The 26131-nt window shown below is 40.1% G+C and overlaps 1 protein-coding gene across 1 annotated transcript; it reads left to right on the forward strand.

Moving 5' to 3' along the window:
* On the forward strand, window positions 1-24560 carry PLA2G12A (phospholipase A2 group XIIA). The gene is made up of 4 exons (XM_079920899.1): window positions 1-482; window positions 17637-17713; window positions 18955-19120; window positions 21191-24560. The coding sequence occupies exons 1-4, from the start codon at window positions 275-277 to the stop codon at window positions 21307-21309; spliced, it is 570 nt and encodes a 189-aa protein (XP_079777025.1). The 5' UTR covers window positions 1-274; the 3' UTR covers window positions 21310-24560.
* The last annotated feature ends 1571 nt before the right edge of the window (window positions 24561-26131 follow it).

Genomic DNA, 26131 nt, shown 5'->3' on the forward strand with positions numbered 1-26131 from the left:
ACGCACCACGCTTGGCGCAGGCGCACAGGAGCCGCGGCCCGCCCAGGTGGGCGCGTGTGCCGCTCCCTGATCTCTGCCGAGGCACTGTGTTCCAGCGGGAGCTCGTTGCAGGCGGTGAGGGCCCGCCTCCCAGCCGGGCAGGAGGCGTGGGCATGGAGCTGGCCGCCGTCGCCATGCCCCGGGCCCGCGCCGCTGCCTAGGGCGACCCGAGGGACGCTGCCGAGGGCGCGGCTCCGGGGACCCGTGCGGCCTATCACGGCCCGGCGCTGCGCGGATGGCCCTGCTCCTGCGGCCCGTGCTCGCCGTCCTTCTTCTCCTCCTGACCGCCGCTTTCAGGTGCCAGGAGCAGGCCCAGACCACCGACTGGAGAGCCTCCCTGAAGACCATCCGGAACGGCGTTCACAAGATAGACACGTACCTGAACGCCGCCTTGGACCTCCTGGGAGGCGAGGACGGGCTCTGCCAGTATAAGTGCAATGACGGTGAGGGGAACCCCAGGCCCTGCGAGGCCCGTGCTATCAGGGCTTTTGAGGGGGACCGAAGTGGTGGAGGTGTGAGATGCCGGCCAGACCTTGACGGTGTCCTCTGGCCCTGGGAAAACTTAACCATCGCTAGATTCGTGCCATTCTTGTGATTGAGAAACCTGCTGACGAGTTCACGCCGCTATTGTTAGAATGTGAGAGATCGCCTGAGAGCGTACTCTCCGTTCTGTTTTCGTTGCGTCTGATTTTTGTTGTTGTTGTTGAAATTGCATGAAAGTTGCCTAAGAACTTAGTGACACAGCGTCATGGGGATGGAGTGAAACAGACTGATTTTATTTAGCGCCTTTAAATTAGTCAGCTGAACACGCAAAACATACCAGGAATTTTAAAGTCATGCTTTTTTAACTTTCTCAAGAATTGGTTTAAATTTTTTTTTCTGTAAAGCTACAGACAATAAATTGCGACCTTTGTACAGACTTTTGGTGTACTTTACTGTTGAGAAAGAGTTCTGATTAACTCTAATAGGAAATGGTTCAAGCAGTACTTAACAGGAATTTTCTTTCCTTAGATACCAGTGACGCTGCCTCCTCATTGTTGGTTGCTATTAATATTATTCTTTTGATTTACTTTTTCATATTTTTAAACTTTAATTCTGTTTGAATCTGAGAACTTGTTTGGTGGCATTGTTGGTGATTAATAACAGTATTTCAGGCAGAGATCTTTCTTTTGAAGCACTTGACTTTTTTGAATGCTTAGATGTAATAGTTCAGACAAAGTACCTGGGCTTCTTTTTTGAATTTCAAAATGCTAAGAAAGTAATTGGGAGATCATGTTTCCGATAAAAGTGGACAAGGTTTGGGCCTAGTTAATTTAATGCTTGGCAGCCCAAAATAATAGGGAACTAAACGACTTTAGAGGTAAAACTGGACTATACGTGGGTGAATTGAAAAGGGACCTCTGTCATGTGAAAACGTGATGCAACATGTGGTCATAATTTCTAGTTTTCTGTTAATGGAGGTAAAGAATGAACTATATCTTGTATGCTATGAACTGCTAAATTTCATTCCTTCTTAAATGTATGCCTAAATGTTACCGCCAGTGTTCAATCGGGAAGGATGTTTTTGTCCTTGTAGAGCTTGTCAGGAGGAATAAGTGAGCAATTTGAAGATTAAATGGTTGCCTTTCCTGAGGCAGATGGCATAGTTTTACTTAGTCATCCCCATTCATTAAACAAATACCTGAGTGCCTGCTATGTGTCAGGCATTGTACCAATTGGAGATTTGGCAGTGAACAAAACTGACAGAATTTCTGTCCATGGAGCTTACCTTCTGGTGGGGAGAGACAGTAAACTGAAGAATAAGTAAAACAAGCCAAATCTGCAGTGTGTGTAGATCTGAAGTGGGCCATTGCTTCCAGAACAGTACAGCAGGGGAACCGTCAGTGGCGGTGTTGGAGGCGTTAGTTTACTCTTTTAAATAGGTTGGGGGAAGGCCTCACTGATGAGATAATATTTGAGAAGAAATCTGAAATGGGGAAGGTGGCACTGTGATGATCTAGGGAAAGAACAATCCAGGCAGAGGGAACAGCAGGTGTAAAGGACCAGAGCTGAAATGCCAGTCAAGGATGATTCTGAAGGTTTTGGCCTGAGCCAGAGGAAGGATGTAGTTGCCGTTTACTGAGATAGGAAAGACTTGGAAGGATCAGTCCTCATAAATTTATTATGAGTCAAGCGTTCCAGAGTTTATTTAGTTTAGTTTATTACATTTAAAATATCTCTGAAGTTAAATGGATACTATTCTTATTAAAAATATTATTTTAATCTTTCCTTTTTCTTAATCCTCTTCTCTTCCACAAGCCTCACAAAATTTACCATTTGGAGTTTAGAGCAAGGTCTCCAGCATAAAAAACACAAGTGAACTCGAGAATTTAGGAAATGGTATGCTTCAGTGAAAACCTTTTAGTACTTAGTAAGTACTGTCTGCTCATAGGACTGTGGTTCCAAGTCACCGTGTTGATAATTCCAACATAATGAAGATTGATCTTTAATTGCTGTTACTTGAGAAGTCTCCCTGGAACACTATCTCAACCTTTCCTATATTTTGGAATGTTAGTGACCAAATCAGAACCAAACAGAAACAGACAAATCTCAAAATTAAAGGAGCATGGTGATGAAGGGGTGTTTAATAGTCGCAGTAAAGAGGTCAAGGGAGCCTTAAAAAAAAGACTTAACGGAGGGAGAGGTGTCGGATTAAAGGGCACAGATTTGTTGCATCCATTTATCTTTGCTCTAGTGAAGGACCAGCATTATGGAGACTCGCTCCTTCTGGCCATCCTCCCTAGGGTGGGAACAAGGCTTTATGGAGAGTGAAATAAAGTTACGTAGGGGAGCAAATTTAATGATCACTGTTTTTTTTCTTTTAACTTTTTTCTCGCTGACAGCAGAAAAAATTGAGGAAGAAAATTTCCCAATCTCCTTGAAAAATAGAAAACAAAATTGGCTTGTAAAATGTTTTTAGGATTATGAATAAGTATTCAATTCATTCAGTAATTGATATCTTAACAGGATCCCTTTGGCTGTTGTGCTCAGAATAAAAAGGGTCGAGAGAGGTGGGGGAGCAAGAATGGAGGCGGAGTGACAGGTGCAAAAATTCAGACCAAACATGGTGGTAGTTTTGTTCAGGGTGGTAGCAATAAAGGTGGTGAGAAGTGGTTGGATTTGGGGTATATTTTGAAGGAAGAGCCTAAAGCGTTTGCTAATGGCTTAGAAGGAGGGTGTGAGTAAACTAAAAAAGGATTCCAAAGTTTTCAGCCTGAATAATTGTAAGGATGGAGTTGCCATTTAACTGAAAGCGGGGGTGGGGTGGGGGTGGTGAACATGGAAAAACTAGTTTTCGGTTCATTAGGAAAAATAACAGCATATTTGTATGCTTTTGAGAATGATTCAGCAGAGAGTAAAAACACTAATGAGGGAGAGAGGAAGGAGAATTATTGGAATCATGTCCTTAGGTGAGAGGAGTGAGTTCTAGTACATAAATAGATTGGCCAAGAGCAGAGAGGATATGGGCACAGATGCCGGTTAGGTGGGTAGTGTTCAAGTTATCCTCTCATTGCCTTGGTTTTCTCAGTGAAGTAGGGATCGAGGTCATCAGCTGAGTGAGAAGGTGGGAATAGAAGTGTTGGAGATTGAGGAAAATAGGAAAGTGAATGTACTAGAAAAATAAAGTAGCATAAGGGCCTTTGGAGATTAATGATCAGGAATTTAAAGTTTCAAGTGTTTGGGAAAGCAGGTTGGAATTCTGTACGGCTTCATACAAAACACAGTGATAAGATCTCTCTGTGACCCCACAGGCTTCCCCTCATGCTTCTCATCCGTTTCAATGTCTTTCAGGTGAAGGAAATTGGTCTGTTGAAGGTATTTATACCAAATTAAGAAAAATATGTAGAAAAGAGCTATCGTTGTCTCAGTCCAGGAGAATCTGTAGATTTCAGCTGCCCATACAGATGATAAAATATAAAGCATCAAGATAAGAGCAGTCGCGTAGTCAGAAAGTGAAATCGATGAATAGTGTTTCCATGTAGTTGTACGTAGTGGATTTGGTTTTTGTTTTGTTCTGTTTTGTTTGGCAGCGCCCTGTGGCAAGTAGGATCTTAGCTCCTGACCAGGGATCAAACCTGCGCCCCCTGCAGTGGAAGGGCAGAGTCTTAACCACTGGACCGCCAGGGAAGTCCCTGGTTTGTTTTTAAAACTCTTATTCCTATCTCATTTTTTTTTTCTTAGCTTTCTGTACAGAAAAGCTAAGAGATTGTAATTTGTAATTTCTGCTTACAAACTCTAGGGGACGGTGACCCCAGCACATCATGGATTTTTGGTTTGACTCTGATGTTGTTTCTTCTACTGTTGAGTTTTTGCTTGCTTTGTGTATTAGTCTGCCCAGGTTGCTATAATAAAATACCACAGACTGCGTGATGTAAACAACAGGAATTTATTTCTTACAGTTCTGAAGGCTAGAAAATCCAAGATCAAGGTTTAGCCAACACTTTTCTGTGGTGAGAGCTCTCTTCCTGGCTTGCAGACAGCTGCCTTCTTGCATGGTAGGGGCAGCAGGTGAAGGGAAAGTAAGTTCTCTGGTGCGTCTTCTTATAAGGGTACTAATCCCGTCATGAGGGCCCTACCCTCGTGACCTCGTCTAACCCTAATTACCCCCCAAAGGCCCTATCACCAAATACATTGAGAGTTAGGGCTTCAGCATATGATTTTGGCGGGGACACAGTTCGGTTCATAGCACTTAGTAAAAACTGGCACCAGTAGAAATGCTAAATATTTTTAATGATCAGTGGATTATAACACCTTTTATAACAACACTTAAAATGATATGAATGCAGTTGTAATCATGGTATCCATATCAACTGAACCATTTTTTCTTTTTTTAACTCTTTTATTTATTTTTTAATTTTTATTTTACATTGGAGTATAGTTGATTTACAATGTTGTGTCAGTTTTAGGTGTACAGCAAAGTGATTTCATTATGCATATACATACATCTATTCTTAGATTCTTTCCCCATATAAATTATTACAGAGTATTGAGTGGAGTTCCCTGTGCTATACAGTAGGTCCTTGTTATCTGTTTTATATATAGTAGTGTGTATGTGTTAATCCCAACCTCCTAATTTATCCCTCCCCCACCTTTCCCCTTTGGTAACCATAAGTTTGTTTTCTAAGTCTGTGAATCTGTTTCTGTTTTGTAAATAAATTTATTTGTATCATTTTGTCTGACTTTTGTCACTTAGTATGATAATCGCTAGGTCCATCTATATTGCTGCAAATGGCATTATTTCATTCTTTTTTATGGCTGAGTAATATTCCATTGTACATATGTACCACATCTTCTTTATCCACTCATCTGTCGATGGTCGTTTAGGTTGCTTCCATGTTTTGGCTATTGTAAATAGTGCTGCAATGAGCATTAGGGTGCATGTATCTTTTCAAAGTATGATTTTCTCCGGATATGTGCCCAGAAGTGGGATTGCTGGATCATATGGTAGATCTATTTTTAGTTTTTTTAAGGAACCTCCATACTGTTCTCCATAGTGGCTGTACTGATTTACATTCCTACTAACAGTGTAGGAGGGTTCCCTTTTCTCCACATCCTCTCCAGCATTTATTGTTTGTAGACTTTTTGATGATGACCATTCTGACCACTGTGAGGTGATACCTCATTGTAGTTTTGATTTGCATTTCTTTAATAATTAGTGATGTTGAGCATCTTTTCATGTGCTTTTTGGAGAAATGTCTATTTAGATATTCTGCCCATTTTTTGATTGGGTTGTTTGTTATTTTTGTATTGAGCTGCATGAACTGTTTGTATATTTTAGAGATTAATCCCTTGTTGGTCACATCATTTGTAAATACTTTCTCCCATTCTGGGGCTTGTCTTTTCATTTTGTGTATGGTTTCCTTTGCTGTGCAAAAGCTTTTGAGTTTAATTAGGTCCCACTTGTTTATTTTTGTTTTTATTTTCATTATTTTGGGAGGTGGATCCAAAAAGATATTGCTGCAATTTATGTCAAAGAGTGTTCTGCCTATGTTTTCCTCTAAGAGTTTTATAGTATCCAGTCTTACATATAGGTCTGTAATCCATTTTGAGTTTATTTTTGTGTATGGTGTTAGAGAATGTTCTAATTTCATTCTTTTACATGTAGCTGTCCAGTTTTCCCGACACCACTTGTTGAAGAAACTGTCTTTTCTCCACTGTATACCCTTGCCTCCTTTGTCATAGATTAATTGACCATAGGGGCATAGGTTTATTTCTGGGCTTTCTGTCCTGTTACATTGATCTATAAGTCTTTGTGTCAGTACCATAGTGTTTTGAATACTGTAGCTTTAGAGTATAGTCTGAACTCAGGAAGCCTGATTCCTCCAGCTCAGTTTTTCTTTCTCAGTATTGTTTTGGCTGTTGAGAGTCTTTTGTGTTTCCATACAAATTTTAGAATTATTTGTTCTAGTTCCATGAAAAATGCCATTGGTAATTTGATAGGGATTGCATTGAATCTGTAGATTATGTTGGATAGTAGAGTCATTTTGACAATATTGATTCTTCCAATCAAGAACAGGGTATGTTTTTCCATCTGTTTGTGTCATCTTCAATTTCTTTCATCAGCATCTCATAGTTTTCAGAGAATAGATCTTTTGCTTCCTTAGGTAGGTTTATTCCTAGGTAATCTTTTTGTTGCAGTGGTAAATGGGATTGTTTCCTTCATTTCTTTTCCTGATCTTTTGTTAGTGTATAGAAATGCAACAGATTTCTGTGTATTAATTTTGTATCTTGCAATTTTACCAAATTCATTGATGAGCTCTAGTAGTTTTCTGGTGTCATCTTTAGGATTTTCTGTGATGTATAGTATTATGTCATCTGCAAACAGTGACAGTTTAACTTCTTCTTTTCCAATTTGGATTCCTTTTATTTCTTTTTCTTCTCTGATTGCCATGGCTACGACTTCCAAAACTATGTTGAATGAAAGTAGTGAGAGTGGACATCCTTCTCTTGTTCCTGATTATAGAGGAAATACTTTCAGCTTTTCACCATTGAGTATGATGTCAGCTGTGGGTTTGTCATATATGGCCTTTATTATGTTGAGGTATGTTCCCTCTATACCCACTTTCTGGAGAGCTTTTATCACAAATGGGTGTTGGATTTTGTCAAAAGCATCTGCATCTGTTGAGATGATCACATGGTGTTTATTCTTCAGTTTGTTAATGGTGGTGTATCACACTGATTGATTTGCAGAATTAAAAAAATCCTTGCATCCCTGGGATAAATCCCACTTGATTATGGTGTATGAGCCTTTGAATGTATTGTTGGATTTGGTTTGCTAGTATTTTGTTGAGGATTCTTATGTCTATGTTCATCAGTGATATTGGCCTGCAATTTTCTTTTTTTGTGGTATCTTTGTCTGGTTTTGGTATCAAGGTGATGGTGGCCTCATAGAATGAGTTTAGAAGTGTTCCTTCCTCTGCAATTTTGGAAATAGTTGCAGGAGGATAGGTGTTAACTCTTCTCTAAATGTTTGATAGAATTCACCTGTGAAGCCCTCTGGTCCTGGACTTTTGTTTGTTGGGAGATCTTTAATCACAGTTTCAATTTCAGTGCTTGTGATTGGTCTGTTCATATTTTCTGTTTCCTCCTGGTTCAGTTTTGGGAGATTGTACCTTTCTAAGAATTTGTCCATTTTATTGGCATAAAGTTGCTTGTAGTAGTCTCTTATGATCCTTTGTATTTCTGTGGTGTCAGTTGTAACTTCTCCTTTTTCATTTCTCATTTTATTGATTTGAGCCCTCTCCCTTTTTTTCTTGATGAGTCTGGCTAAAGGTTTATCAATTTTGTTTATCTTCTCAAAGAACCAGCCTTTAGTTTCATTGATCTTTTCTATTGTTTTCTTCATTTCTATTTCATTTATTTCTGCTCTGATCTTTATGATTTCTTTCCTTCTGCTAACTTTGGGTTGTTTGTTCTTCTTTCTCTGGTTGCTTTCAGTGTAAGTTTAGGTGGTTTATTTGTGATTTTTCTTGTTTTCTGAGGTAAGATTGTATTGCTATAAACTTCCCTCTTAGAACTGCTTTTGCTGTGTCCCATAGGTTTTGGATCATATTTTTGTTTTCATTTGTCTGTAGGTATTTTTTTTTATTTTAGTGGTCATAGTCTCCTTTAGTATAAACCAATAGGTATAACTTCATATAATTATATGAATATAATTTCATAATGTCTGTAAGTAGTTTTTGATTTCCTCTTTGATTTTTTCAGTGATCCATTGGTTGTTTAGTAACATATTGCTTACCCTCCACATGTTTGTGTTTTTTACAGTTTTTTTCTTGTAGTTGATTTCTAATCTCATAATTTGTCAGAGAAGATGCTTGATACGATTTCAGTTTTCTTAAATTTAGCAAGGCTTGCTTTAGGGCCCAGCATGTGATCTATCCTGGAGAAGGTTTCTTGTGCACTTGAAAGGAATGTGTATTCTGCTTTTGGATGGAATGCTCTATAAATATCAATTAAGTCCATCTGGTCTAATGTATCATTGAAGACCTGTGTTTCCTTATTGACTTTCTGTCTGGATGATCTGTCCATTGATGTAAGTGGGGTGTCAAAGTCCCCCACTATTACTGTGTTACTGTTGATTTCTTCTTTTATGGCTGTTAGCATTTCCCTTATATATTGGGGTGCTCCTATGTTGCATGCATATATATTTATAATTGTTATATCTTCTTGGATTGCTCCCTTGATCATTATGTAGTGTCTTTTGTCTCTTATAACAGTCTTTAAAGTCTGTTTTGTCTGATATGAGTATTGCTACTCCCACTTTCTTTTGATTTCCATTTGCATGGAATACCTTTTTCCATCCCCTCACTTTCAGTGTGTGTGTGTCCCTAGATCTGAAGTGGGCCTCAAGACATGGGTCTTGTTTTTGTATTCATTCAACCAGTCTATGTCTTTTGACTGGAGCATTTAATCCCTCTACATTTAAGGTAATTATCGATATCTATGTTCTTACTGCCGTTTTGTTAATCGTTTTGGATTTGTTTTTGTAGGTCTTTTTTCTTCCCTTCCTTTTTTGTTCTCCTGTCTTGTGACTTGATGACTATCTTTAATGTTGTGTTTGGATTCCTATTTTGTCTATGTGTGTCTATCTATTGTAGATTTTTGGTTTGTGGTTATTAGGAGGTTTTGCTGTAGCAGTCTATACATATACAAGATTGTTTTAAGTTGGTCTCTTAATTTCAAATGCACTTCCTGTATCCTGCATTTGTACTCTCCTCACAATTGCTGGTTTTTTTGTTTTTTGTTTTGTTTTTGCGGTACGCGGGCCTCTCACTGTTGTGGCCTCTCCCAGTGCGGAGAACAGGCTCTGGATGTGCAGGCTCAGCGGCCATGGCTCACGGGCCCAGCCGCTCCGCGGCATGTGGGATCTTCCCGGACCAGGGCACGAACCCGTGTCCCCTGCATCAGCAGGTGGACTCTCAACCACTGCGCCACCAGGGAAGCCCAGCTGGGTTTTCTTGTTTGTTTTTTTCTTTTAATTTATTTTTGGTTGTGTTGGGTCTTTGTTGCTGCGCACGGGCTTTATTTAGTTGCAGCGAGTGGTGGCCACTCTTCATTGTATTGTGCGGGATTCTCATCGTGGTGGCTTCTCTTGTCGTGGAGCATGGGCTCTAGGCGTGCGGGCTTCAGTAGTTGTGCCACATGGGCTCAGTAGTTGTGGCTCGGGGGCTCTAGAGCACAGGCTCAGTAGCTGTGGTGCACAGGCTTAGTTGCTCTGCGCCACGTGGGATCTTCCTGGACCAGAGCTTGAACCCATGTCCCCTGCATTGGCAGGTGGATTCTTAACCACTGTGCCACCAGGGAAGCCCCACGATTGCTGGTTTTGATATCATATTTGTGTGTGGATGATTTCCTATCTTTACTGTGTGTTTGCCTTTACTGGTGAGCTTTCCCGCTCATAATTTGCTTGATTCTAGTTGTGGCTTTTTCTTTTCCACCTAGAGAAGTTTCTTTAGCATTTCTTGTAAATCTGGTTTGGTGATGCTGAATTCTCTTAGCTTTTGCTGGTCTGTAAAGCTTTTGATTGCTTCCACGAATCTAAATGAGAGCCTTGCTGGGTAGAGTATTCTTGGTTGTAGGTTTTTCCCTTTCATCACTTTAAATATGTTGTGCCATTCCCTTCTGGCATGCAGAATTTCTGTTGAAAAATCATCTGATAACCTTATGGGGATTCCTTTGTATGTTATTTGTTGCTTTTCCTTGGTTGCTCTTAATATTTTCTCTTTGTCTTTAATTTTTGTCAATTTGATTAATATGTGTCTTGGCGTATTTCTTCTTGGATTTGTCCTGTATGAGACTCTCTGTGCTTCCTGGACTCGATTGACTATTTCCTTTCCCATGTTAGGGAACTTTTCAACTATAATCTCTTCGAATATTTTCTCATACCCTTTCTTTTTCTCTTCTTCTTCTGGGACCCCTATAATTCGAATGTTGATGCTTTTAATGTTGTCCCAGAGGTCTCTGAGACTGTCGTCATTTCTTTTCATTCTTTTTTCTGTTCCATGGCAGTGATTTCCACCATTCTGTCTTCCAGCTCACTTACCCGTTTTTCTGCTTCATTTCTTCTGCTCTTGATACCTTATAATGTATTTTTTTAATGGGATTTAAAATAAATCCAAATTCTTTTTTTTTTAAATTTATTTATTTTTGGCTGTGTTGAGTCTTCGTTGCTGTGCGCAGGCTTTCTCCAGTTGCAGCGAGTGGGGGCTACTCTTCCTTGTGGTGCGCGGGCTTCTCATTGTGGTGGCTTCTCTTGTTGCAGAACACCGGCTCTAGGCTCACGGGCTCAGTAGTTGTGACTTGCAGGCTCTAGAGCGCAGGCTCAGCAGTTGTGGCGCATGGGCTCAGTTGCTCCACAGCATGTGGGATCTTCCCGGACCAGGGCTTGAACCCGTGTCCCCTGCATTGGCAGGCGGATTCTTAACCACTGCGCCACCAGGGAAGTCCCCTAATGTATTTCTTAGTGCATTTATTGTATTGTTGAACTCTGTTTGTACTTTAATTCTTCTAGTTCTTTGTTAAAAATTTCTTGTATATCCTCGATCTGTGCTTCCATTCTTTTTCTGAGCTCTTGGATCATCTTTACTATCATCACTCTGAATTGTTTTTCGGGTAGATTGCTTATCTCTACTTCATGTAGTTGTTTTTCAGGGGTTTTATCTTTTCCTTTGTTTGGAACATACTCCTTTGGAACATATCTCATTTTGTCTCACTCTCTGTGTTTGAGGTCCCACAGGCTGTAGGATTGTAGTTCCCTTGCTTCTGTGGGTGAGGGTGGTCTAAGAGGCTTGTGCAGGCTTCCTGGTGGGAGGGACTGGTGCCACTGGTGGGTGGAGCTGGGTGTTGTCCCTCTGGTTGGCAGGGCTATGTCAAGCAGTGTGTTTAGAGGCGGCTGTGGGCTCAAGAAGACTTTAAGTAGCCTGTCTGCTGATTGGTGGGGCTGTGTTCCTTCCTTGTTGGCTGTATGGCCTGAGGCTTCCCAGCACGGGGAAGGGTGGGGCCAGGTCTTGGCATCAAAATGATGGTCTCCACGACAGCTCATGCCAACGAGTACTTCCAAATAACTCTGCCGCCAGTGTCCTTGTCCCCACAGTGAGCCATAAGTGCCCCGCATCTCCCCAGGAGACCCTCCAAGATCAGCAGGTAGGTCTGGTCTTATGAAGTGACTGCTTCTTCCCCTGGGTCCCAATGCACCCAAGGCCTTGTGTGTGTCCTCCAAGAGAGGCCTTTCTGTTTTCCCCCGTCCTGTTGATTTTCTGCAGTCAAGCCCCCCTGACCTTCAGAGCACAATGCTCTGGGGGTTCCTCCTCCTGATGCCACACCCCCAGACTGGGGAGCCTGACCCAGGGCTCAGAACTCTCGCTCATGTGGGAGAACCTCTGTGATATAATTATTTTCCAGTTTGTCGGTCACCCACCTGGCAGGTATGGGATTTGATTGTATGGTAAATGCACCCTCCTACCACCTTCTTGTGGTTTCTTTGTCTTTGGGAGTAGAATATCGTTTTTGGTAGGTTCTAGTCCTTTTCAATGGTTGTTCAGCAGTTAGTTGTGATTTTGGTGTTTTCATGAGAGGGGGTGAGCTCAGATCCTTCTGCTCTGCCACCTTGTCCTCACTCCTCTCAACCTACTCCATATCAACTTAATCTTAAATAAACAACCTTCTATGTAAGTTGTTCAGAAATAATTATTTCATAAAGATGAATTTAGAATTTAAAACACTGTAAAAAATTTCAGGAAACTAGTTCAATTTTCTGGGTTTTTTTGGGGGGGTTGTTTTGGTTTATGTTTTGCTGTGGATAAAGAATATTTTAATTTCAGCAAGGAATGCTTCTCATTTTTTCATCTGGTGATTTCCTGTGCACCCACTTTGTGCCAGGCATCTTCTAGGTGAGCAAGACAAAATTGCTGTCTCCATAGAAACTAATTATGTTAATTTGGTTAATAAATGTTAGAAAGAAAAATAAAACCAACCATGGATGTATGGAATGGATATAAAAGTGAAGGGGCACTATTCCAAATAGAGTGAATGAGAAAGGCCTCTCTGAGGAACTGATATTAGTAGGTTCCTTCAAAAGAAACAAAAAAGAAATACATGCTCCTTTTTCCACTTACACTGGGGAGCCAGTTTTACCAGCACTTATTTCATGGTGTTATTGTCTAGTATTTCACATACAGTAGATCTAGGTTCTTTATTACTCCATTTTAGCAGCTTCTCTCTTAAGACAGTTTTAAGCACTAGCCCTGTTTGAGATGACTACTACTTCCATCCTTGCTTCCATTTTCATTTTTGCCAGCTGATTTTCTCTGTACTGTTTTCCTCTTTATTCTCTTATAATAAGCATATTTTGTTTTGTTTTCTCTGACTTCATTTGCTTCTAATCATTCTCCCATGCAAAGGTAATTATCTTTTACAAAATGAGGTAATGTCTGTACATACTAATACATATGCACACAGGTGTGTATCACTATCATTGTACACATCAGAATGTTCAGAAATGTTTTTATAGACTCAGAATTGAAGGAAAGTGCATGGGTTTATATAAAACACAAAGGGAAGGGAAAATAGAAGTGCTACTGTTGTATAACATTGAGAGAAATAACTTTCTGGTTAAAAAAAAAGAAAAGCAGACACTTGAGAAGAAGAGATTAGACATCCACATGCCTTTAAAACTCTAGGCCTGTATCAGTTGTCTGAGGGTGGTAATCTTTGATCCTCATGGAAAAGAGATAAGTGCCAGAAATCTGGAGACTGGCAGGGGGAATGTATGGGGTACCCACAAAGTTGGAAACAGGATAAACAGTTTGTTGGTTAGATTTTCAAGTAATATGCCTGATATGTGTTGCTTCAGTCTCCAGACACCTTTTAAGGTGATATGCTTCTAAATTTAAAGCAAAAAGTCCAGTTGTTAACCTCAAAAAATTATGTATAGTAAATACACTATTTTTTCTGTTTCCAGACTTTTTGAACACTCTTTGGCATATTTATTGTACTTTTTTCAGACTATAAATGTGACCCACTGCTTAGTATTTCTTGCTACATGAGTTTCTGAACATTTTAGACGGTTGATTGTTAAAACCCTTGACAAGAGAGAACTTCAAGGAGCTAGAATGGCTTCCCCAAGGATGTAATGCTGATCCAGCCTTCCTCCCTTTCAGTGAAGAGGTTTCTAGCATGGTAGGGTAGATCAGATGCCTAGTCTCTCATGATACTTCCATGCAAAGTGTAGGCTGGATAGAACTTGATTTAGGTGAAATCACAGCTGGCTAAGTGGTCTGCCCAAAGGGTTGGGTTAATGACGTCATGGCTTCTTGTAGAGAGGGCTCATCTCCAGCAGGGTGTTGCAGGTCTCTGTCCTGGTTAAATCAGTGTCTCAAGTTTGTGACTATCTGGGTATAACAAGTAACACTGGGTGAATACCTCTACATTTAAAATCTGCTTAACGGTCCTGAATGATGAACTAAACCTAACAAGATAAGAGTTTTATAGTCTAGTATTTTAGGCTCAAAAATTGAATGGCAGAAGTGCTGAGCCTCAGCAGTAGATGTTAAAAAGTTCATTTTAGAAAAAAACTGTTTTTTTCTACTGTTATTGTGCTGTATTATTTTTTTAAATTTATTTATTTATTTTATTGTTTGGCTGCATTGGGTCTTCATTGCTGCGCATGGGCTTTCTCTAGTTATGGCAAGCGGGGGCTGCTCTTCGCTGCGGCGCGCGGGCTTCTCATTGCGGTGGCTTCTTGTTGCGGAGCATGGGCTCTAGGTGCATGGGCTTCAGTAGTTGTGCCATGCGGGCTCAGTAGTTGTGGCTCACAGGCCCTAGAGTGCAGGCTCAGTAGTTGTGGCACATGGGCTTCGTTGCTCTGCGGCATGTGGGATCTTCCCAGACCAGGCCTCAAACCCGTGTCCCCTGCATTGGCAGTCAGATTCTTAGCCACTGTGCCACCAGGGAAGTCCTGTGCTGTATTTTAGCATGGAGACATAGCTGAAACATATGCTGTCTTAGGTTATATTAGTACAAGTAGTTTATCCAGCTCAAAATAGGCCCATCACTCCTAATGGTGTTCAGTTTGGGGTGCCACATTCTGGATGTGACAGACTAGAAGTGATCAGTCCTTGGAGGCTGATGAACGCTCACCAAACTCAAAAGAGACGGAAGGGTAAACAGCAGTACCAGTTTATTTATAATGAGTATTATAACTGCCGTGAATATTAGGCTTCCAAGTCTTCTGCTCATTCATTCATTCATTTATCAACAAATATTTATTGAGAACCTAACTATATGCCAGACATTGTTCTATGCGTTGGGGGTACAAAACAGACAAAAATTCCTGCCCTCAAAGGGTTTCTATTTTAATATGGGGTGACAGATAATAAACAGAATAGGTTAGTGATATGTTAGAAGGCCATATGTGCTGCAAATGGTATGGTCAGAAAAGGCCTTGAACATGAAGAAGTATGTAGATGTCAGGAAGACGAGTATCCACATAGAAAAATAGCAGCTTCAGTGGCACTAAGGCAAGAGCAGAGCTGGAGCGTCTGTGGCCCAGCAAAGAGGTCAGATGTGATGGAATGGAGTGAGGAAGGAAGGCAGAGGAGAGAGAACAGTAAGGAGATGAGGTCAGAGATGCCATTATATAGGGCTTATAGGCACTGAAAGGACTTTTGGCCTTTTTTTTTTTTTTTTTTCCGGCTGTGCAGCATGGCATATAGGATCTTAGTTCCCCAACCAGGGTTCGAACCCACGCACCCCTCAGTGGAAGTGCAGAGTCTTAACCACTGGACCACCAGGGAAGTCCCAGCTTTTATTCTGAATAAAATGAGAAGCCATTGGAGGGGTTTTGGCAGAGCAAAGACTTAATCTAACATATATTTTAATAGGATCACTCAGGTTCAGTGTTGAGATTGGACCATAGCTGGAGGTGGTGTTGGGTGGGGAAACCAAAGAGACTAGTTAGGTTATGGCAGTAATCCATGGTGACTTGGAGCAGGATGGTAGCAGTGGAGGTAGTGAGAAGTGGTTAGATTCTGAATATTTTGAAGGTAGAGTCAACAGGATATGCTGTTGAATTGGATGTGGGATATAAGAAAATGAGAGAGTTAAAGATGGCCGAGATTTTTTCCCCTGAGCACCTGGAAGGATGGATATCTATTACCTGAGAAGAGGGAACTGTGGATGGAGCAGGTTTGGGGGTGAATGGCAGGAGGTACACCTTAAGTTTGAGGTGCCCATTAGATATCTAAGTATTGATAGTTAGAATATCCTCTCTGTAGGCCCTTTAAAGTGGAATGCCAAATCATAAAGAGTTTTCTTAAGAGTGAAGGACTAAAAGCAGGAGTTGAAGGATCACAGTGACTCATCTGAGATAGCCTGAGGCATCTACCTTCATCTTCCAAGGGCCCAGGAACAGCCCTCCTCTTGGACAGTGCTAGAGAAACTTCTGTCATTGGCCTCCTCTTTTCTAGATCCATCATAACGATTCCCTTTTGTACACATTGTTCTTCAGACTGGGTGGAACTTTATATCTCCATGAAGTTATGCTCTCTCTTTTTTTTTTTTGCGGTACGCGGGCCTCTCACTGTTGTGGAGTCTCCCGATGCGGAGCACAGGCTCCGGATGCGCAGGCTCAGCGGCCATGGCTCACAGGCCCAGCCGCTCCGCGGCATGTGGGATCTTCCCAGACCGGGGCACGAACCTGTGTCCCCTGCATTGGCAGGAGGACTCTCAACCACTGCGCCACCAGGGAAGCCCTGAAGTTATGCTCTCTTGAGGCTCTACTTGGTCACCTCAGTTGAGCATGTGAGTCTTAGCAGCTCACTTAAACCATTTTTAGTTCATTACTTTGAGTGGATTACTTATTTTGATGGCTGATTACTGGAAGGGTTGCTTTTTTTCTTCCTCACTTTACTTTTGGAGGGCAAACTTCAAGTCTCCTAGTAATAAACGTTAATTGAATGAAAGTTGGTGGAATACTTTGTGTCTCTCCTAAGTATCCAGATGTGGGGTGGTATTTGGAATAACTGGGGATATTTTATTTGTGGAAGGTAAATGGTAGCCCCAGGTGTTTGAAAGGATTATCATGTAAAATAGGGAATTGGGTGGCTTTGTGTTCCCCAGAGGTCAGAGGATTGCTTACAGGTAGAATTTACACGAAAAAGAGAAGAAAGAACTCAACTGTTAATGCCAGTCCACAATGGAGTAGGCTGTTTCTTGACACTATAGGATTGTGGGAAACATTCAAAGACTCTTTGGTATATTGAAGTGATTTCTGTATTACATGAGGAGAGATACTTCTGAAGTATCTTCCAACATTTAAGATTGCTTTGATAATGTCATCTTTCTCCTTGTTACTGAACTATTGGTGCTATTAAGGAGAGTATAACTGGAGTAATAGTTTCCCAAGCTATCTTTGTTTCTTGCCTTTTTCCTTGGATGGCAGAGGAGTATATTTGTGAAATGGTTGGTTGGAGTCTGGGCTAGAATGGTCCTGTAATGTCTTAGAATGATATTAAAGTAATTAAATGATCAGGTGACCTTGTCTTCCTTAGCTTTAGGCTCTAGTTAATGGTTATTGAGGTTTGTGTACAATGGAGCGTTGGCTGAGGATGGGAAGATACAGTTCTTGCCTGTAGGTTTTAACCTAAAAATATTAGCATTAGAATGTACAGGAAAATAGGGTGGATTTTATGTTTCATATATATGGACCCAGTCTGGCATGTAACCTCTGAAATTGACAGCAGTCCAGAATAAGGATTTACATGTTTGTATGGTGTAGGCTTGCAAATATAATTACATTTTATGAACCAGCATAATATTTTATGAACTGCCATCTATGTGTACATGTACACATTTGTACATATTTTGCTTCAGGAGAAGTAAAAATAATTGGGTAGACAAATTAGCATTTTTAATGCCCATCCGAATAAACACATACTCACTTATGTTAGCATCCAAATAGTAAATGTTTCCAGGGCTAGTCTAGCACATTGTAGACCTTTTTGTGTATGTATTCTCTAGCATACTTGAAAATTAATTATGATACCATTTATATTTTATAGGATCTAAGCCTTTTCCACGTTACGGATATAAAGCCTCCCCGCCGAATGGATGTGGCTCCCCACTGTTTGGTGTTCATGTAAATATTATTTTTTATTTGATAAGTTTTTATGATTGGTAGGCTATCTAATACTCTTGATAAACCATCAGTATGTTTTCAGGCTCAGAAGTAATTTTGTTTTTTGTAATAGTGATCAGGTTTGTTATATTCTTTTATAGCTAAAACACATTTAATAAGTCCTAATGAAGCTAAATGGAGTAAAAGTCATGTTTTATTTTTTAATCTTGTAGATGTTAATACCATTTAAATGATATTTCCTCACGTCACAGATATGATTGAAAAGTTTAGAGTATAGAAGTCACACTACTTAGGATGAAAAAGGACAGGAAAGCATAATATTTTCTATATTAAAACTAGGCTAAGTGGGATAGCTGTGTGTTTGTTGTAAGGGAGGCTGAATCTGAGCCAGTATTATGGGAGAAAAATGTTTTATGAAAGTGATTCCTGGACACAAGCATTTTGCATATAAAGTTATTTAAAATAGTTAAAGATAATTACAGATTCGAAGGAATAATGTCTTTAGGGAATGGATGAACACTTAAAGATTAAACCATAAAACCAAAAACAAAGTTTGAGTTGTAGGAGCTTAGAAGTTGTTGGTGACATTTCATATAAAGTACATTTTATCAAAGGAGGAGGTGCAAAATACTTCGGAATATCCAAAAATCATGCTTGCATAGCCCCTGCAAAAGTCTTCTAAAGCTCTTAGCTTTATCTTTCTATTCTTTTTTTTTTTTTTTTTTTTTTTTTGCGGTACGCGGGCCTCTCACTGTTGTGGCCTCTCCTGTTGTGGAGCACAGGCTCCGGACGCGCAGGCCCAGCGGCCATGGATCACAGGCCCAGCAGCTCCGTGGCATGTGGGATCCTCCTGGACTGGGGCACGAACCCGTGTCCCCTGCATCGGCAGGCAGACTCCCAACCACTGCGCCACCAGGGAAGCCCTCTATTCTTAAAATTATGTTTTGTGTTTTGGACAATTGGAAGTTGCGTTTGCTACCGGCAAATGACTGCGAATTCTCTAACATTGCAAAATAGGGAGCTTTGAGGCATGGCTGAGAGGGAGAGGAAGGAGTAACATGGGTGGGTGCAAGTGAGGGTAATGGAGAGATATCTAACCTGGAAAGCATTTGGAGGCAGAAACGAATTTTGGAAATTATCTATATAGCAGTGTTGTCTTTGATTTGTAAGTTTCTTTGATGCGCTACTTCAGAGAAGGTTTGAATTTCATCAGCAGTCATCCATCCAAATGTCTCTTTCAGCTTAACATTGGCATCCCTTCCTTGACAAAGTGCTGCAACCAACACGACAGGTGCTATGAGACCTGCGGCAAAAGCAAAAACGACTGTGATGAGGAGTTTCAATATTGCCTCTCCAAGATTTGCCGAGATGTGCAGAAAACACTAGGGCTAGCTCAGCATGTGCAGGGTAAGGCTGATTCGGTGGGATGGGGATAAGTGCAGTCTGCAAAGTTTTATTAGATGCTTTTGTGTTAGTATAAGATATACCGATAGAAATCTTTCACTATGTATTATCTTATCTGTGGTGAAACAGCCCCTTCAATTTTCTGAGATGAGAAGTCAGTGATTTTGTCATCTAAAATGGTTTACAATCACAGAAGCAAGAAGTGTTAGGAAACCTTGGGAGGAGGGTGTGTGAGCTAGAGAAGAATTCATCCAAAATCTTGTACCTTGTAATATAGTTCTAATTACCCAGAGCCTGAAGTTTGAAATTCTGGATCCAGTGAAGTTCGGAGTATAGCACATTGGATTTGGAGTAGGAAGTTCTGGAGGATTTGAGTCTTAACTCTGTCTCTTCATATGTATCTGTGTCAGGAGGGTCCTCAAAACCACCACCACCACCACCACCACCACCACCACCACCACCACCACCCGCCCAGGTTCAGTGATTTGCCAAGAGAACTCACAGGGCTCAGCATGTAGTCATACTCACAGTGATGATTATTGCAGTGAAGGGATACAGAGCACAGTCAGCAAAGGTAATAGGCATTTCAGTGTCCTCATTTATAAAATGAGAACGGTAATACCCATCTTGTAGAGTTGTCGTAAGGGTAAAATGAAATATTTGTAGAAATACACATTACTGTACAAATACTAGTAGTTAACAAGATTTCTTTAGTTAACAAGTTCTTTACCAAAGAACGTACCATACACTGAAATCAGAAGAGGAGGGGCAGTAAGAAGGGTCAAGAAAGGAAACTACCATTTTTAAGCACTTTCCATAAGATACTGTGCTAGATACTTGAGACATGTTTTCACTGATGTTCACAGAAACCCAAAGTGCTAGTTGGCATTATGCCCCTTTTTAAAGGAAGGAAACTGAGGTTCAGAAAGAAGTAACTTGTCCCAAGTTGCATACTTCGGACTTTAAAACTTGTGTTCTGTCTATTCCATTATTCCCCAAATAGTCTCATATTATAGGTGTTATTCTGAAATTCTAATAGTAACTAGGAAGTAATAACAAGGAGGAAATCTCTGCTCCAGGTGAAGCTTGAACTCAAAACCTCTGAATCCCTTTGAACGCTTTTGGCTAAGGTAAACTAGTTGTCCAGGTGAAGCACAGATAGATGTGTGTCCTGTTTTCTGACCTAAGGATATGCTAATGTTGTTAGCAATTTCCTTGCAGTCTCCTATTTAGTAATCATAACCTTTACACTTCTGTGGTTGGTTGTATTCCTTAATGGCACAGCCTTTTGGAAAACTTTGAAAATGCCAAGATTTTGTAATGAAAAGTTTCTTTCTTAACATGAATATTGGAAATTAGAAGTATTTGGATAACTAAAAGCCACTCTGTGCCGTATCTCTGTAAGTATAGTATATTAAGATAATCTTACCTGAGTGTTCCAGGTTTCTTAGAATAAGAAAAGTTAAATCTGTTATCTTTTTTATTGTCTTTCAAAAATATTAAGAAACCCCACCAGAGGAAAAACACCTTGGATTCCTGTTTCTCCCCTCCCAAACCAAATTTGGATATTGGTCAAAGAAAGAGACTGGAGTCCATTTAATACTTTAAGCATCTTAAATTATGTGTGATCGTTAAAAGCTGTTGACTATAATTAAATGTTTTGAGGTTTCTCTATTTTTAACCTTAATTTTTTTCTGCACCTAGAAGTCCTTCCTTAAAGTGCAAACTTAAGAGTGTTATCAGGCATCTCTATTAGTGATATTTTTCATATAAAAGGAAAATTAACAGTGATGAACTGATCAGTGCTACTGAGGGAGACTCACTGTCTAGTACAGAAAGTTGGTTTGAATAGTTGCATGCAAAGAAAAAGTAGTTACAGGTAGAGAGGCTGAAAGGGAAAGTCTTTGTATATATATGTTACCAGTTTGTGAGGGTTGGGAAGACTTTCACCTAAAATAGGTGTAAGTGCCCACTAAGGCTGTGCCTGACATTGTGCTGAAACATGTAATATACGTGAAGAGAGAGTGATGCTTTGCAGTTGCCTAACAGTAACGGCACTTTCTTACTTTGCAGCATGTGAATCCACCGTGGAGCTCTTGTTTGACAGTGTTATACATTTAGGCTGTAAGCCGTACCTGGACAGCCAACGAGCCGCATGTACGTGTCGCTACGAAGAAAAAACTGATCTTTAAAGAAGATGCTGACAGGTGGTGACAGCAGATGAGGACAGAAGAGCATAACCTTTGACGAAGAGCTAATGTTTTCACAGCATAAAGCTGCCTTATTTTTGTGAAAGGATTATTTTAAGACCTTATTTTGACATTAAAACTTCAAACTAAAGAAACAAATGCAGGTTATCTTCCTGGATGTTGCTGCCTTAGTGTGCCATATTGTCTTGACAATCACAGGAAGAGGTGCATGTTAAGGGAGAATTTTTTAAAAGAAAGAGTCTAGCTCAGTTTTCACAACTATATTTATCAAAAAATAAGGTCAAATGTAAAATTCATTATAAGGTATGTTCAGCAGTATCTTATTTGGAAATATGGGGAAATCTTCACTTAAAAGTATGTTTGTCAGGGCTTCCCTGGTGGCACAGTGGTTGAGAGTCTGCCTGCTGATGCACGGGACACGGGTTCGTGCCCCGGTCCGGGAGGATCCCACATGCCGCGGAGCGGCTGGGCCCGTGAGCCATGGCCGCTGAGCCTGCACGTCCAGAGCCTGTGCTCCGCAACGGGAGAGGCCACAACAGTGAGAAAAAAAAAAAAAAAAGTATGTTTGTTTACTGTAAAAATTAAAATATACATTTATGCCGAGAAAGATCTGACTTTATTTTTGCTCTTTTAATTAACACATACAGTTTTTTCCATTACCCATTGAGCATATGAATAAGCCACACTTCTGTGAATGACAGGACTAGTTACAAGGACATGTCTGTTTCTCTCGTAAAATTGGAACCATCTCCTGGACCCCTTAGGAAACAAAACTAGGATATCTAGGTATTAATATGTGCCTAGAAGGTGACTTGAACAAAATTCAGAAGCATAGCCATCCCATTTTATGAACCACTCATGACAAATTTCATTTCATTTTGCTATAAACTTTGCCTAAATTGGAGAAAAGATGGATTTAATGAGACAAATGAAAAGTTGTTTAATATACACATCAGAGCATTATATGCGTTACATGCTTTGGTGTTTACTCCCTAGGACTTAACTCTTGGTAGATTCTGGGATATTTTTAAAAGACTGTAAACCTTTTACTAATATTGGCCTTCATAAAAATTGTTCTTGATATTGTTGGGTTTTTTAAGTCTTTAACTGTGGAGTCAAAAGGGATGGAAAAACAGGATCCAAAGAACTATCTTTTATAGAAAATTACTAACAGATGTTTAAGAGCAAAGCCCAGAACTTCAACTGCCTCTGAAAATGTCTGTGAGGATTGAAAGCTTTTCAACCCCTTGGAAAGCTCAGCTGTGTTCCTCTACCATTCTTTGCTTACCACTGGCTGTCGACTTTCCCTAGCCCAAGATCCCAAGCCATGTATATTTTTGGGGTAACCTCTGGCCAAAGTTATTAAGATGAACTGCTTGGAAAGTCAGAGAAAGACAGCACCAGCAGAAGTGGTTCTTTCTAAATCAATATAGGCAGAATTGGGGTGAATGAGAAATATGTTCTGGAAAAAGGGCCACATTCCTAACTTTGAATATATGTTATTGCTGAGAACCTGATGGCTTTCCAAACTGAGATGGTGGCAGCTATTCTGCTAATAGATGTGTCCTCTATTAGACAAGGCAAGTGTATCCCTCAGGGCTAAGTAAGCAGACTGGGCTCCAGGTAACTTTAAACTTGTAATAAATTCATGGATTTTCTTGGCAGCATTGGCTTTCTCAAGAGGACAAAGTCAGAATGTCTTTGTAAAATATTTAATTCATGGTCATAAATTATGTACAAAAATCAGTAGAAGCAGTTTTTATGTTCAAATTTAAAAAACTTATCTAGGAATAATTTTAGATTTACAGAAGAGTTGCAGGGATAGTATAGAGGCTTCTTGTTATACTCCTTACCCCTAATGTTAACATTTTACATAAACACGAAACATTTGTTAAGAAACCAACATTTGTAATTACTATTAACGAAACTCTAGACTTTATTAGGATTACACTAGTTTTTCCACTAATGTCGTTTTTCTTTTCTAGGATCCACTTTAGGATACACCATGTCTAATTAGCCTCTAGTCTGTGACGGTCCCTTGTCTTTCCTTGTTTTTCATAACCTTGACAGTTTTGAGGAGTACTGGTCAGGTGTCTTGTAGAATGTCCCTCAGTTTGGGTTAGTCTTAATGTTTTCCTCATGTTTGGATTAGGGTTATGGATTTTTAGGAAGAAAACCAAGAGGTGAGTGGTTCTCCTTATCAAATCATATCGGTAGTTGACTGCTATCAACTTGATGTTGTGTAAACTCTAGACATTTGGTTAAGGTAGTGTCTGTTAGTTTCCTCCACTGTAAAGCTACTGTTTTTCCCATTCCATGCTTTTGTTCTTTGGAAACCAGTCACCAAGTCCAGTCTGTGGGAGGCGAGGGGTGGGCAAGATTATATTCCGCCTCCTGGGAGGGGGGTGTATCTATTGTAGTACTTGAAATTCTTGTCACCATCCGCCCCTCCCCACACCTGTTTATTATTCAGTTATTTGTGTCAGTATGGATTCGTGCCTACTTCTTTTGTACTGTGGGTAATATTTACAAATTGTTCCAGCTTGGCCTTTGGGAGTTACGTCAGGTTGACTCTGTGTGTCTTTGACCTGCACCATCCTTTTGACTTCTGAGCATCTCCATCCTTTCTGGTAAGAAAGTAGGAAAGTTGCTTCAGGCTCATCTTATATATTCGCAGCCCCAGCCCTAGAATCAGCCTCTTTTCAAAGGTTCCTTTTATTGAAGAATGGTATACAGTGGAACTTAGAAACCAAGATCTGGACACTGGATAGCTTGTTTCTACTGGGATATCACTGCTTCTGGACCCTCCCAGCAAACAGAGCTAGAAAATATGTGTATATTAACCCATGTACATGTACATATCTGTAATTATGTGTATATATATTAAGCTGAAGATAAGTTTGTACTGTCTTCACTTGAATTCTGTACGACAGGGCATATATTTAAGCTTTAAGGATGGTATTTTCCTTATCCACAGAATAAATTAAAAAACAAAATCACCCCCAAAAAACTAGCTTTTAGCAGCTGTTTGCAAGACATATATTGATATTTTAAAATAATAAAACTATATTGCCTTCAAATAATGCCTGTCTTTTTAAAGTCTTTTGACACACCTTTTCGAGGAACAGATATAGCTGTATGCATTTCATAGGTGGAGAAACTGAGGCACAAAGAAGTTGTAAGGAAGACAGAATTGAAATATGAGGGCAAACACATTTTTTGAGCAGGATTTCCTTCAGTGACCCCCTAGACTAGTCTAGACTAGTAGTACTAATTAAAAAGTTGTTTTGTTAGCTTATAACTACTTCCCCCTAAAATGAAAAAGTGATATTTCTGCCAGTACTTATAGAAGTACAAGGTTGGCAGGAGGTCAGAATGGTCATTATTTTATCCTGGTACAAAATAGGAATAACATCTAACAAAATGAAGACAATGGAGTCCTTCTGTATAAACAACTCTTTTTAGTACACTGACTTTAGTAACTTTGGGGAGTAGACTGAAACCTATTAGGTAAGGATCCTTCCACGTAGGTTACATTGCATTGGTCAAAATTCACAGATAACTCCTTGCAGTATATTCAAGTCTTGTATAACACCTGGCTCTAATGATTGAAATAGCCCCTTTAGTTTACTGTTTTTCTCACAGAATTGTGTACAACCAGTATATGAAAAATAGCTAAATTAATAGTTATCAATAGGGCTTCCCTGGTGGCGCAGTGGTTGAGAGTCCGCCTGCCAATGCAGGGGACATGGGCTCATGCCCCGGTCTGGGAAGATCCCACATGCCGCGGAGCCTGCGCGTCCGGAGCCTGTGCTCTGCAACGGGAGGCCGCGTACTGCAAAAAAAAAAAAACAACAAAAAACAATAAAAATAAAACCAGATCAGCAGTGTCATATTTGTGTACAGGTCACCGTGATGTTATGCTTTTTTTTGTCTCGGGCTTATTAGGTTTCCAAAACATCCTTCAGAGTCTCCTTGCTGCCTACCTTACAAATGTCTTTGTTGGCTCTCAAGTTTTCTTAAGTGTAGTAATCAGAATTGTAGAAATTTGGTATTCCTATGATTCATATAGGAAAAAAACAAGGTTTAGTGGGGTAACACTGAAAAAAGAGAAAAGGCCAAAATTTAAGTTTTAGAATTATCTCTGAATTTAACTTTATTCCATATATTTCATTCCTGGGATAGGTAACAGTGGCTAAGAGCTTCAGTTTCAGAAAATCCATAAAAGTGACTTCTAAAAGTCACTAAAAATTAAAGTCACTAAAAGTCACTATAATGGCAAGAATCAAGCCATCCTGTTAACTTTTGGTCTTTAGTATATCTTAATTATTTTAATAATATGGAAATGCTTTGGGTTCTTTTCTTCTTTGAGAAGGAAGAGATTCCTTGGTAGGGTTCTAATTAGTCTAGGTATCAAACGTGAGCCTGCCGCAGAATCACTGGAGGGCTTGTTAAAATGAGCTGCTGGACCCCACCGCCAGCTTCTCATCCAGTAGGTCTGATTGTGTAGGTCCCAAGAGTTTTCATTTCTAGTATGTTCCCAGATGATGTTGATCCTGCTGGTTCAGAGACTACGGTTTGAGAACTGGTGTAGGTAATCTTCAGTAGCTAAAAATAACATGTACTGAAAGCTTATTGTGGGCTGGGTACTGTTCTGGGACTTTGGCAGTTACTATCTCAGCTATTGAGTAAATTTGATCCCCATTTTACAGAGAAGAATTTGAAGCTGGGGGAGGTTAAACTGCCTTAAGTACTTGTCCATGGTCTCATAGCCAATAAAATGGTGGAGTCAGGATTAGAACCT

The sequence above is a fragment of the Stenella coeruleoalba genome, assembly GCF_951394435.1.
Source record: "Stenella coeruleoalba genome assembly, chromosome: 4".
Lineage (NCBI taxonomy): Eukaryota > Metazoa > Chordata > Mammalia > Artiodactyla > Delphinidae > Stenella > Stenella coeruleoalba.

Excerpts from the sequence above, each read along its gene's own strand:
- PLA2G12A (XM_079920899.1), top strand. The coding sequence starts at position 275 with ATGGCCCTGCTCCTGCGGCCCGTGCTCGCCGTCCTTCTTCTCCTCCTG. Across the intron at positions 483-17,636 it reads CCAGTATAAGTGCAATGACG|GATCTAAGCCTTTTCCACGT; the intron begins GTGAGGGGAACC and ends TATATTTTATAG. Across the intron at positions 19,121-21,190 it reads GCTAGCTCAGCATGTGCAGG|CATGTGAATCCACCGTGGAG; the intron begins GTAAGGCTGATT and ends CTTACTTTGCAG.